General features: G+C 51.1%; 1 protein-coding gene across 1 annotated transcript in view; it reads left to right on the top strand.

Moving 5' to 3' along the window:
• The window catches only part of LOC109378263 (uncharacterized), a 29,309-nt gene extending 26,254 nt beyond the window's left edge, over positions 1–3,055 (top strand). The window contains exons 4-5 of the mRNA XM_019634701.1: positions 1,547–1,627; positions 2,173–3,055. Of these exons, the coding sequence (XP_019490246.1) occupies positions 1,547–1,627; positions 2,173–2,289 (198 nt within the window). The 3' untranslated portion in view covers positions 2,290–3,055. The remainder of the gene's footprint in view (positions 1–1,546; positions 1,628–2,172) is intronic.
• The last annotated feature ends 11,283 nt before the right edge of the window (positions 3,056–14,338 follow it).

The raw sequence follows: 14,338 nt of genomic DNA, 5'->3' as shown, positions 1-14,338 counted from the left end.
CCTGGAGTGCTTGTCCTCTCTCAATACAAAGCTATGCCTTGTTCTCAGGGGTCAGTGTGGTGTAAATGACAACGTCACTTCTTCTGAGAGGTGCTCCCTGATTGCCCATTGGAGGTCCCCTGTGTGGCACATCTGCAACTAGAAATCATTTCATTTATTGTTTAGCCTTTTTTTTCCCCCCTAGTCTTTCTGAGGGCAGCACTGTGCCTACACTGAGGAGGGGGACCCACAGAGCCCTCAAAGAAGGTGAAGACAGATGTCCCTGCTTCCAGCCCAGTCCCAGCTGAGTGACCTCAGCCTTGACCCTTCCCAGAGGTTGAGTGTTCCATCTGTAATGTGGCAGTGACAGTACCTGCCTCCTACGATGGTGAGGGTCAAATACAACTCCCAGTGTGGTGGCCTGGCACAGGCCCACACACAGTAGGTGCTCAGTTAATAGCCGCTCTCATTTTCCTTGACTATCTGATGGCCACTAAGGTGAACCCTGGTCCACAGGCCAGGGAGGTGGTGGATTTCCTGGCGCTGGAAAGCATAGCCCACAGACACCCCATCCTCCAGCTGGACTGAGGGTGAGGGGAGACACCCCCCACAGAGGTGAACACCACAGGTCACCTCTGGGGGGGAGGGACACTTTCCAGGTAAGGTTATGGCGCCCAGAGGGGGCACGCCCCTCGCTGAGGGTCACGCAGCCAGACTTCCAACCCGATTTGTTTGGTTTCCCCCACGTTTTCCTGTGGTCCACAGGAAACTGAGCAGGGCTCAGAGGCATTTTAAAGGTAGATGGAAGCATCCCAGTCTGTCTGTGGCTCTGCAGTAACGAGAATCCAACCAGCAGCTCATGCCAAAGGCTCCCTGGTGGGCAGAGCAAAGGGACAGGGTGTTCCAGGTGATGAGATTGAGGGACAAAAGAGGGTTGGGAGGTTCAGAGGACTTTCCTCCAGTCATCCCAGGGCAGAAATCGGTCCCTGACATCCGCCCCAGCCCTGGTCACTCCCCCAACCCCTCAGTGAGTTTCTTATCAGAACAATTGGGGTGCCGTCTGGATCCAGGCCACAGGGAACACAGATTGACCTTGGATGTTTGGTGACAGGAAATGCTATATGGCCTTGGCTGGGTTTTAGAGGCTGAAGCAGAGCTGGATGTGCCCCTGGGGCATTGCGGCCACAGGGCCTTTCGGGGAGGTCACCGTGGAAGGGAGAGGCAGCAGGATATCTTCCCTCCCCCACTATCCTCCCCTGTCCGCCTACATCCACTTACTGAGGCCCCTCTGTCTGCTAGGCAGAGGGTGGACACTATTTGTATTAATAAAATTCCGTTTTGGCCAATGTGTATCCCTGCCTCAGTCAAAAGCTGGTTTGAGGCTGGGAGTGACAAGATCTGGCTGTCACGAGAGAGGGCCAAGGCAGTGACATTTCACAATTCACCCCTACCCCAAGTCCTCAGTGCTGGGGTTGTGCCCCTAGCCTGTGGAATATAGGCATAGGGGAGAGGGGCCCTCCTGATGAGGAGGGGGACACAGCCCCCATGAAGGTTCTTGATGTTTCAGATGTCATTTCTGCTGACATGGATGCAAAGAGCAGAGGAGCCAACAGCCAGCCAGGGTCAGGAGATGCAGGCCCACCTGCAGGTCAGAGCCCAGCTCAGCACCCACTCAGTGCAGCAGACACTGGGAGGTACCCCTCACCCAGAACTGGGGGAGCTGCTAGATGGGGTTCCAGAGCCCCCATATGGCCCAATAAGCAGAGGACACCCACTTCCTGCAAGACCCTCTCCCAGAGGCCCCATTTGCTTTGAGAAAACACCCCTCCTGCCACCTCCTGGGCCTGACCCTGGCTCAACAGCAACAGGGCTCTCTGGGGAGGGTTTTCACAAAGACCCATCCGGCCCCTGGGTCGCTGCAGGAAATCCTGGAGGCCAGCATTACAATGCACTGCTTCCGGCTACCAAGGGGTCCCCGGGCACAGGAAAGAGGTGCCGGTAGCTCTGGTGCTTTCCAAAAGGACTGGGCCAGATGGCCCCCAGGAATGCCCTGGGCCCTGAGCAGGGGCATAGAAAAGCTGCCATGGGTGAGGGTGATGGGCATTTAGGCCCGTTAGGGACAGCCTTTCTAACCATCCTCTTTCTCATGTTTCTCCTCTGCTCACACACCGTCTGTGGCTCCCCATGCCTAAGGAATCAAGTCTAGATACCGAAGCTCAGCACTCAAGGCTCTCTCAGGCCTCTCCACAAGTTGCAGCCTTCTTCCCGGCCAGGCCCCTCTCTGACTCCAAACGTTCCAGTCCTGACTGAGGCCTTTGTCTCGGCCATCCCGCCTCCTAGAAGACCATTACCCCTGTCTCTCGCTGTCTCAGCTCCTAGTCGGCCCAGTTTATTTTGTGCTAATCACAATTGATTCTGACAGCTCCTCCAGCTCTAATGTTGATTGACACTTCCTGGGTCCCGAATGCTGCCCTCGCCGTTCCCAAGGGAAGGTGTGCATGTGTGGTCAAGACAGTCACACCCGCCTCAGTCCTGGCCCTGCCTCTGCCATGAGGCTCTGGGGGCCTCTGGTGCCCCACTGATAAAATAAGGATGCTACCTCCCCGAGAGTGGCCCTGTGGCCTGGTACATAAAGCACAGTGCCTGGCGGATCAGAAGGGATCCATGAACGTTAACCATCTTCATTGCGATTGGCAGAATAATGGCTCCAAAGATGCCCATGCCCTAATCCCTGAAACCTGTGAGTCGGTGGCCTCACAGAGCAAAGGGACTTTGCAGATGGTATCAAGTGAGGATCTTAAGATGGGGAGATTGTCCTGGATTATTCAGGGGGCCGAACATCATCGCAAGGGTCCTTGTAAGAGGGACGCAGGAGAGTCAGAGTTCAGAGATGTGATGACAAAGGCAAAGGTCAGAGAGAGAGAAAGATGCGAAGATGCCACATTGCTGGCTTTGAAGATGGAGAAAGAAGCTACAAGACAAGGCATGGAGGTGGCCTCTAGAAAGTCAGAAAGGCACAGAAATAGACTCTTGCAGAGCCTCCAGAAACCGTGTCCTCTAGCGTCCTGCCAACACCCTCATGTTAGGGCTTCTGGCCTCTAGAACTGCAAGATAATAAATCTGGGTGGTTTTAAGCCATGAAATGTGTGACGATTTGTTACAGCAGCTCTAGGAACTAACAGAGTCATATCCTCATTGATGAGCTCATTTCGTCCTCAGAGCCATCCTGTGAAGGAGGCCTATGGATTCTCGTTTTACAGCAGCTCACGTGGTGGGACTCCAAACATGGTGGTCTCAGCCTGCCGCCCACCCCCTGGGTCTCGCTTTGTTCCCGAGCTCTCAGGATCAGGCTATGTATACTTCATTTTGCATCGTCACATCTTGTGTTTTGTCGATAACTTGTCACTTAACCATCCTTGACTTCTTCGCTGGCATATCTCTTTGCTTGCTCGCAAGCGGAGCTGTCAACTTCTTGACGGCAGGGGACATGTCCTTACTGGGTCCACGAAAGTGGCCATGGGGTGGGGAGGAAACCAGGTGCTTCCACAGTCACGTTTAACAGCAGTCCTTAGCCCACTTCCCTTTAAAATTATCTGGGGAGTTAAAAAATAAAAACAGTTTTCCGGGTGGTATCCTGAACCTACCCAATCAGAATTTCTGGGGTTGGGACCCTGGTTAAGGGTATGTTTCAAAACTCCCTAAGAGTATTTCATGTGCCGGCAGAGCTGAGAACACCTATCTTCTGGGGCTGTTGCAAGGCTTAAAAGAAATAACATGCAACTCATAACGGTAGCAAATATTTACTGAGCTCTTATTATAGGCAATGAAGCCCTTCACCTATATTTGCTTATTTCATCCTCACGGCAACTCCATGAGATAGGTACACTCATCACCCACATTTTACACATTTTACAGATGGGTGAGGCACAGAGAGGTCCAGTAACTTGCTCAAGATCACACAGCTAGTAAACAGTGGGGCCAGGGCTTCAACAAAAGCACTTCAGCCCTTCAGTCCATACTCGACCAGAGGCACCCCAGGGTAGGATGTGGTGGTGGGAGATGGAAGATTTTATCATTGATATTGTTTAGAATAAAAGGCAGCCCGGAAATGGACAAGCTGATCCTCAAATTCATATGGAAGAGCAAAGTGGGAGGACTGACATTTTCTTGATTTCAAAAAGCACTGCAAGCCTATAGCCATTAAACTGTGCGGTTCTGGCATGAGGGCAGACATTTAGATCAGTGGAAGAGAAATTGAGAGCCCAGAAATAAACCTTCACATTTACAGTCAACTGAATTCTGACAAGGGGGCCAACATCACTCAGTGGGGTAAAGAATGGCCTTTTCAACAAATGGGGCTGGGACAACTAGATACCCAGATGCAAAAGAATGAAGGTGGATCCTTACCTTCCGCCATATACTTAAACTTAAAGTGGCTCAAAGACCTACATGTAAGAGCTAAAACAATAAAACTCTTTGAAGGAAACATAGGGGGAAATCTTCATAACCTTGGATTGGGCAGTGGTTCTTAGAAATGACACCAACATGGCAACCAAAGGAAAAAATGGGGAAATTGGACTTGATCCAAATTAAAAACTTTTGCACTCCAAAGGAGACCATCAAGAAAGGGAAAAGACAACTCCCAGAATGGGTGAAAATACGTTCAAATCACACACCTAATAAGGGACTTGCCTCCAGAACATATAAAGAATACTTAGAACTCAGCAAGATGACAAATAACCTAATTCAATACACATGGCCAATAAGCACATGAAAAGATGCTCAACGTCATTAGTGAAATGCAAATCAAAACCACAATGAGAGTGGGCCGGCCGAGTGGCTTGTTGGTTAAGAGTTGACTTGGGAGCACGAGCTCTGAACAGCAGGGACACCGGTTCGGATCCCACATGGGCCAGTGACGCTGTGCCCTCTACAGTTAAGATGGTGAACAACAGCTTGACTTGGAGCTGGGCTGCCATGAGCCACTGTGAGTGGCTGTCCAATGGCCAGCAAGCGACTGCCTCACCTGGGAAGAGCACAATGATCACAATACCAACATGGGCCAGTGAAGCGACGTCCTCCACAACTAGACTGAAAAACAAAAGGACAACAACTTGTCCATTCCCCTCCCCCAGGTCCCCAATAAAATCTTAAAAAAAAATACCACAATGAGATACCATTTTACACCCACAAGGATGGCTAGAATCAAAAAGAGTAACAAGGATTGGTGGGGATGTAGAGAAATCAGAACCCTCATACATTGCTGATGGGAATGTACAATGGGACAGCTGCTTTGGGGGACAGTCTGATGGTTCCTCAAAAAGTTAAATATTGAGTTACCATGTGACCCAGCAATTCTGCTTCTAGGTATGTATATATCCAAGAGAATTGAAAACATACATCCACACAAAATCTTGTCCACAAATGTTCATAGCAGCATTATTCACAATATAAGCGACACCACTCAAATGTCCATCAATGGATAAACTGATCAACCAATATGGTCTCTCTCCATACACAGGAATATCACTCAGCCATTAAAAGGAGTGAAGTACAACCTGGATGAACCTTGACGACATTATGCTAAGTGAGAGAAGCCAGTCAGACCACATATACTGTATGATTTCATCCATATGAAATACCCAGAATAGGCAAATCCCTAGAGACAAAACGTAGATGAGTGGTAGCTTAGGGCGAAATGGGGAGCAATTACAGGAATGGGATATGGAGTTTCTTTTCTGGGTGATGAAAATATTCTGTCTGAAATTAGGTAGTGGTGATAGTTGCACAATCTGTGAATATATTAGAAAACACTGACTTGTACATTTTACAGGGGCAAACTGTACGAGTATGGTATGTGCATTATACCTTAGTGACACTGCTACAGATTAAAAGGCAGCCTGACTTTTAGCTGGTTTTATTATTAAGTTTTCTACAGATGATGCGCCTTGTTGCCTGCACTGGTCCCACAGCCACACACTCACTGTGCCACGTGACCTTTGCAGACATACGACGCCTCTGTGCAAGGTCTGCTGTGTAAGAGGTGCTCAGGGAAGGAAAACAGGACCTTCTCTTCCCCATGCGCCCTCCCCAGGCAGAACTGCCGACTCCTGCAGCCTACCTGGGGTTTTAGACACACCCCATCATCCCCATACACGTTCTTTCATTCTGGCGACACTGAGGGGCTGCCCAGACACCTTCCATGGGGACATATTGTCCTGACCACTGGCAGTGCTGTCAGCAGATGGCTCAGCTGTTGCCCCTCCTGGTCGGGCTCTTCCCAGGTGGCCTACACTCAGTGACCCATCGACACTAGTGCATGAAGGCCCAGCCATCCCAGCCACGCTTGGGACAGCTCTGAGGACCAGCCCAGCTCCATAGCTCCCAGGGGACTGGCCAGTGCTGCATGGCAGCTCGATGCCCCCTGCTCAGACTGTTTCTTACCCCCATGGTGCTGATCCCAAGGCACCCCCAACAAATGACCGACTGCGTGTCAGCCCCCTCCTAGAGTCGGCTCCCCAAGGATGCTCCTGGTGTCTAATAAGTGGGGGTCAGGGGTGCTGCTCCGCGCTCTACAGTGCACAGGATGGTCCCCACAAAGAAGCTTCCGGCCCCAAATGTCCAAAGCCTTGACATAGAACACTGGTTTTTAAACACGCGTGTGTGTGTGTGTGTGTGTGTGTGTGTGTAATTGCTTAGGGACCGTGTTAAAATAGACTTCCAGGACTGTGGGAATCCCTCCAAGACAAACAACCCTGCTTCTTCAATAAATACATAGTAATGAAACAGAGAGAGAGGGAGAAGGAGAGACAGACAGGGAGAGGGAGAGGGAGACAGGGGCAAAAACAGACAGACAGACTGAGACAGACAACAGAGTGAGAGATGGGGTGCAGGGAGGAGGAGAAAGACGGAGAGAGATGGGGAAAGAGACCGGCAGAGAAAGAGAAAGGAGGAGAAGCCTATAGATTAAAGAGACTATATATTAAACTTATATATTAAATTAACCCTTCACGGTGGAGATTTTCTTTGAATCCTGATTCAAACAAGCCCTGGGGTTGGGAGTGTGTGTGTGTGTGTGTGTGTGTGTGTGTGTGTGTGTGTGTGTGTGTGACAGAGTTAAGACTGGAAATAAATGGTGCACTTCTTTGTTCCCCAAACGGAGATCCTGTGTAGAACTTGCTTTCCCGGGAAAGGGTCCACAGCGGATGACAGGCTGATGCTGAGCGCAATGGGCTCAGTAACGCTGATGTTATAGTTATGGGGTGACAACAATGAGCCCTATAACTATCCGTGGGCCTAAATCCCACAATCTGTGTTGCTCCTTCCTTTTCGTCTGCTTCTCCAGAACTTGCTTTTTGTGACCCAGGGGCCATGTCACTGACCCACCTCAACTGCTGCTCTGAAAGCTGCTCATAGCAATGGATTTAATTGTTTTCAATATTTTAGAGGTGTTTTTTTTTTTAATCTATGTTATTCGTGCAATAGCTTTCATGGTCAAAGGTATTATACATCTTCCTCTTTTATTAAAAAAAAAAATCGTGTTCCTCGTACATGCCAAACAGAAAAAGGCACTAATGCACGGATCTCAGCGACACTCCTTCTAGAGGTCAGAAGTAGGACCAGGTGAGTCAGAGGCAGGCAGGCTGGCTCCAGGCCACTATAAAATACCAACTGCAGGAGGAGAAATTTAGCAACCAGAGCTCCAGACATCTAAGATGGAAATGAAGCCAAATCTCACCCCTCTCAGCCCTAGCTGTCTGTCACACAGCCAGACAGGGGCAGCGCTAGGACCTGAACTCAGGTCTTTCTAACTCTGGGGCCTGAGCTGCATAGCACCACCTGCCACCTTCCAGATGAGAACACCTGGTGGTTAAATCTTCTCTGGGGGAGCTCAGGGAGAAGCCATCAAATTAGAACTGCCCCTTCTGGACATGTCTCCCCCACACCAATGCCACCAGCAGTCACAGGGATCTCTTGAAACCATCAATCCGACAATGACACTGAGTTTGAAACTCTCCAGTGGCCCCTAGGGTCCACAGAACAAAGTCCTCCACCTTCTGTGACCTCAGGCTGGTCACAACCTGGCCCTGCCTGGTACCCCAGCCTCCTCTCCTCACCTCTGCACCTGGGAACATGACCTTCTGTCCTCAGATGTGCATGCTTCTGTTTGTCCTTTTGCACAAGTTGTTCCCACTGCCTAGCACACAGTTTTCCTGCCACCCCAGCCTTACTCACCTTTCCATTTTCAGCTCAAATGTGTCCCCCTCTAGGAAGCCCTCCTGATTGATCCAAGACTGGAAGACGGGGTTGAGTGCCCCGCATTAACAACATCTGTAGGTCCCAGAGCTGCCCTATAGTTTATATTTTTGTAGCCTTGTAAATACTTTCATTGTTCCCCTTGCTAACTAGGCCCCTGACTTCTCCAGGCTAAGCCTGTTCTCCACCTCCACTTGTCCATGCCGCCATCACCTCTGCCTAAATGATGGTAATCAACTTCTGCCTGCTCCCTCACTCTCTGCCTCCCCTCATGCTCTCTTACCGCCTGAAATGTGAGCCAGATCATGATGCTCCCCTGATTAAGGCCATGGAGAGGCTTCCTCATTGCTATTATAATAAAGCCCAAAGTCCTGGCCATAGCTCACAGACCCGTGTTTTCAGGCCCCATCTCCTCCCCCAACCGCCTCCTGTGCCTCTCTCCTTTCTGCTCCCTCCATTCAAGCCCCACCAGTTTCCTTTCAGATCCTAGAGCCCATCAAGCTGTTCCTGCCTCAGGGCCTTTGCACATGCTGTTTTCAATGCCTGGGGCATCCTTCTCACGCCTCACAAGATTGGACACTCTTCTTGCCCAGCCAGCTTGAAGGAATATTCTCTCTGAAGCAGGTTGACGTTGGACTCATGGGTTCCAGTTGACTTTATTTATAGAGCCACTCTAATTATAATTGTTTGAATTTACTGACTTTTGTTTACTTCCACTAAAATGAAGGAGGCAGGGACAGTCTATCTTGCACACTATTATAATCCAGATACCTGGCACATACCTTGACTCCCCAGAAGGATTCGGTCACTATTTGTAATACAAATGAATAAACAATGCAGGGAACATTCCTGGCCAAGCCCCGAGATGCTGAGATCTTTGGTGACACCTCAGGGCTACTTTGTTGCTCGGCGCTTTGAGGAGACCAGGGACCTGCACCCCTCTGCCTTCCTCCACCCTAAGGCCACTCAACCTCCCCTGGTGAAATTTTTCATGTGACGAAGAGTTGACACTTTTAAACAAAATAAACGTGTCATAAAGTGGCCTGGTGTTGTTGGGGGTTTAAGCGGGTGTCTGTTAGAGGAGCCACAGACAAGTAGACAGAAGTATGGACTGACAGACCTAGGGCCAAGCAAGCCAGGGGATGTCCAACGCCCAGCCAGCCAGGCTAGCGGGCTGTGGCTGTGGCTGGAAGGGCTCCTTGGAACCACGGCCTAGCTCCCAGCTCTGCCAGGTATGGGAAAGTCCTATCTGCACCCATGTTCCTCTCAGAAACCAGTGCCCATGATCCCTAAGCAACAGGAAAGCTCTGGGCCTGTAATGGGAAGCTGACGGGTCATTTCTCTTTTTTTAAAGGCCTGCAGGAGAAACGCATGATGCAGGGGGACAGAGGAGCACAGTCAGCTCCCCTACCCCATTACCTTTAAGCAGAAAGACTAAATTTGTCTAAAATAATGTTATTTGCTCAGGCTGTTGCCTCCTGCCCAATTTCCAAGGTGGATTTTAAGGATGTGCTCTTAAAATGGGAAGGAAAGAGGAGAGGAAAGGGAGGAAGGTAGAAAGAAAGGAGGGAAGGAAGGAGGGAAGGTAGGAAGGAAGGAAAGAAGGAAGGAGCGGAAAGATGAAGAAAGAGAAGAAAAAAGGGGGGGAAATAGGGAAGAAAGTAGGAAAGGAGAAAAGAAGATAAGCAAAAAAGAAGGAAGGAGAAGAGAGAAGGGAGGGAACAAAGAAGGAAGAGAAGAAGGGGGGGCAGAGAAAAAGAGAAAGAGAGAGGAGACAGAAAAAAGAAAATGGGGGGAGAATTAACACACTCGGCCCCTAATCAGAGAAGCCCCGGCTCCCCTCCTGTCCCGAAGCCACCACCTTAGGCCCCTTTCTGGACTTGGCAGGCCAGGCTTGCTGGTGGAACCCCACCCTGAACCCAGGCAGTCCCCTCCCTCCTGGACAAGGCTGGTTACACAACAGTCTCTGTGGACGCCATCCAGGAGCTGCGGTCACATGGGGCAGCTTAGAGGGAGGGGCGGAGGAGGGAGACGCTTCCCAGACCCAGGCTGTCGCCACTGCTGCCCCCCTCTGCCCCGTTAGCTTGGCTGGGAGTCAGCTCTTCAGCCCACTGGCTCAACCAGACTGATCCGAGAGTGTTCCCAGATGTGCGCTGCGGGTAATAAAAAGGCAAACTGGTTCCTGTCAGCAGCAGGAAACTCCAGGAGGGCGACCCCCAGCAGCCCCTGGGCAGATGTTTGCAATGTGTGCTCTGGCGGCAAGGAAGGGAGGCCTGGGGCACCAGGACAGCCTGGCCCACTGCACAGGGACCACACTGGGGTGTCACCACACCCCCTTCTCCTTGGACACATGGCAGAAGGGGATGGGAGTCCTGGTACATTCCCCTTGCAGGGCCCTCCTTGCATGGCTTACTCCCACCTTGTTCCCACCCCATCTTGGACTTACCCTGAGTATGGACATCTGAGTATGGACAGGCCTTCGGATTTGCGCTGCACCCCAACTCCTTGCCCCATGGAACTGCATCCCTGACCTTGGGGAATGGCTTTTCCCAACCCAGAACCTGAGGTTCTAGGGGCAGGTGCCAATCGCAGTATTTTGCCCTTGCCTCTTGGCAACAGGAGAGAGCATGTGACCCAGTCTTAGCCAATCAAGATTTGCCATTCTCCTAGCCACTGTGATTGGTGCAGGAACAGGCATGTGATTTAACCTGGACCAATCAAAATCCTTCCCTGAGATTTTTCTAGACGGACGGAGATGGAGTAAAGTGCCCCTCTGAGCATCATACCTTGTGAGAAGCAGTACTGGAAAGATGTTCCTAGTAACCTAAACTGCTCCACAGACAAGGAGATTGGGGGACCAGAGCTTGCACAGCAAGTTGGTAAAGAGTTTCAAAGGTGCTGCTTCTATTTCTGCTTGGCGGTCCCCATGCTGGCTGGCTCCTTAGCCAGAGCATGTGGGTAGAGAAGGAATGGAAGAACCTCATTGGGTGACCCATTGACCTTGAGTGTTAGAGCACCATGTAACTGAAGCAACTGGAGGGAGGTGCACAGGCAGCTCTGGCAGTGTGCAGGGATGAGGAGAGGGGCCATCCCGTGAGATCCTGCAGGAAGGGGCCTATTTTTTCTTTAAAATGCAGGCTGAAGCCAATTAAACCAACTCAGCCAGGTCAGGACCTGTCAAAGCAGCTGAGGTGACTCTGGGCAGTGGAAGGGTTAAATGAGGGCGCCAGAGCAGCCAGTCTGGGACAGGAAGTGGAACCAAACTGAGGCCAGGCCCTGGAGGAAGTGGAGGATTCTTTCCTTCAACCCTCCAACTGACCTTTTGGGATGGCCTGAATCTTTTTTCTTTCTTTCTAATATGTGTGAGCACCAAGAAGCACTTGCTTTCATAGTGATAGCTTATCTATTCTTCGTTAATAGCCCCATGAAGTAGGAACTATGTGTTGCTCACTTTCCAGATGAGGAAACTGAGGGTCAGAGTGGTGATGTATCTGCCCAGGAACATAACTGCTAATCATAGCTGACAGGACTGAGGCCGACATCTGGATCTCCTGATCCCCAAGCAAGGCCTCTTTCCTCGGCAGCACAGTGGCTCCCTCTGATAGTGCTTGGGGGGGGGGGCAGACACACCTCCAGGACCTGGGGACCCCCAAGGAGCTATCCCTTTTCTCCCTTTACCCTTCACTTGAATAACTCATAACCGCCACCCCCACCCCACCCCCAAGTCTCATGGCTTGACTGTGGTCTGTGCCTCCCTTCTCCCTTCTCTCCCTTCTCCTTCCGCACCCCCTTCCCCCCCCCCATTCTCCACCTTCATCTTCTTTCTGAAGCCAGGCCCCGAGGAGCCATCTGTCCACCAGGCATAGGTGGTCACGCACACACACACACACACACACACACACACACACACACACACAAACCAGGGTCTGCCCTGGAGAAACTTTAGCAGGAAACAACACAACTGCTTCTGGTCTGAACCCTTAAGAACCGCTATTTGGGCCAAGCCCACTAGACTTTCTGGCCCATTCTGAGTGTTTTGTTGGATATTACTGGAGCCAGGAGTTGGCAGTTGGCAGGGGTGGGTGGGCTACGGGGAATGTCCCCTCTGATTCCAACATGGTCCTGAGCATCTCTACCAGGCGCGAGAATCACAGATGCAGCCTGAGTGAGAGGTCCCACTGAGTCCTGGGGTTTGCAGTGTCTCCACAAGGCAGGATGTTAGAACCGTTAGACTCTTCCTATTCAGATACACCTGGGCTCAAACATTGCCCCCAGACTCCTCACAACCCCCCCCCCCGTTAACTTAGTTGTGTGACCTCATTGAGTTACTCAACCTCTCAGAGCCTCAAGTTTCCCCATCCGTGAAGCGGGAATAATGACACTTGCCTATCCGAGGACTGCTGAGCAAAGCCTGAGTGAGTGTGTATGGAGGGCACCCATATGCTGGCCATTACACAAACGAGCATCGGTGTCTCAAAAGCCACCCCCCACCAAGTGTGACAACTGAGTCAGACGCACATAAGCCAGAGATGGCATCACCCCTGCTCCCACCTGCCTGCTCGGACATCTCCTTGGGGGCTGAGGCCTCCAGCCCCATGCCCCCGAAAGGCTGGAGGTGATGGTAGGCAGAAAATGGAGCAGCCTCGCCAGCAGGGTGGGGGCCGGGAAGAGAAGGGGCGTCCACAGGAAAGGTGTGGCCGGAACCCCCGGAGCCAGCAGCTGGAAGGAAGGAGTCGCCAGGTGGGCCCCACCCTCTGCAGGCAGCGCCGGGCGGGCAGAAGGCCAGGGCACTTGGCAGGACTGTTCCAGCCTCCGGAGACCCCGGGATGTCCTTCAGGACTGAGGGCCAAGCATTGTCCCTGATTACAAGAGGTCCTGGCTGGTGGCTTTCACACGATTTATTGTGTCCCAGGGCCTGTGGGAACTGGCTCCTGTTCCCTTGGCTCAGCGGGGCTTCAGATTGCGGCCCCTCCATCTGCCACCATCCCTAAGCTCAGAGCTGCCGGATGCAGACAAGAAGTGAGGGGAGGGGAGCGTGGACTTAGCTTTCATTCATATAGTCATTCATTCAACCTGAAGTAATGAGTGTCCACTGTGTGCCAGGCTCTGTGCTAGCACTGGGAAGAGAGTGATACCAACTGTGTATAAGCCTCTCCTCCATTTCTTCTATTCCTTCCTTTCTGACCCATCAGTGCCCTTTGTAATCAGTCGTTAGAAGTTGGGGTGGGGCCAAATCACAAGCCAATTAAGCCATGGGATGCACCTGGGTGGTACCCAGGCTCTGGAAAAGCACCCCGGAGTTCCAATCTGCTTACTGATCATGGCCACTGTGTTCAGTTGTTTAGGTTGTGCACTGCACAAGGTGTCACATTCCAGGGGATGCTAGTCACGCTGTGGACATTTCTATTTAAAAAACATTTTTGTATTTTTATTATAGCTTTTGTATTGATGCTAAAGATGGGCTGTTCACACATCGATTATGTCAATTTTCTGTCAGATGGCAACAAAGGGACTTGACCTAACAAAATCAGTGTAATGCAAATTGTCTCAATTAGTCCTAACGGTTGTTATTAAAATTTTGAAATCTCTATTATTTTGTGTTCAGTAGTTGATATAGAGCTGCCTTTATGGTCAGTATACCGTTGTTTTTTAGAAATTAATAATAGTATAACTTAAAAATATTTATTGGGGAAAGAGGCAGCTCTTTCCAGGGAGCCTGGGCCAGGCTGTTTGACTCTCTGAGCCTCAGCCAGCTGTCTTATGGGCCTAATGGGTGAGCTGAGGATGCAGGGAGCATATTGGAAACCTGTTGTGCACAGTAGGTGCTCAACAAGTGGCCCTTGTGGTTACTCCCTCTGATATGCAGCTCTCCTGGAGGTTTGCTCTGCAAAGAGGTGGCACCATGGTGCCTCAGTTTACCCACTGAGAAGCAGAGGCAGCGTTCCCCAAGGTCACTGGTGGGAAAGAATGCTCTGCATTTTACCGAGAGTCCTGTTCCGCCTGAGTTGAACTTCTCACTTCCCAGTTTCTCCAAATTTGGTCTTGCCCAGACTCCCAACCCTGTTTCCTGTCCCCCACCCTCACCACCGGCCCTCGATGCTGG

The sequence above is a fragment of the Hipposideros armiger genome, unplaced genomic scaffold, assembly GCF_001890085.2.
Source record: "Hipposideros armiger isolate ML-2016 unplaced genomic scaffold, ASM189008v1 scaffold_19, whole genome shotgun sequence".
Classification (NCBI taxonomy): Eukaryota; Metazoa; Chordata; class Mammalia; order Chiroptera; family Hipposideridae; genus Hipposideros; species Hipposideros armiger.
The sequence above is the reverse complement of the archived record's forward strand: the minus strand, read 5'-3'. Positions and strand labels throughout refer to the sequence as shown.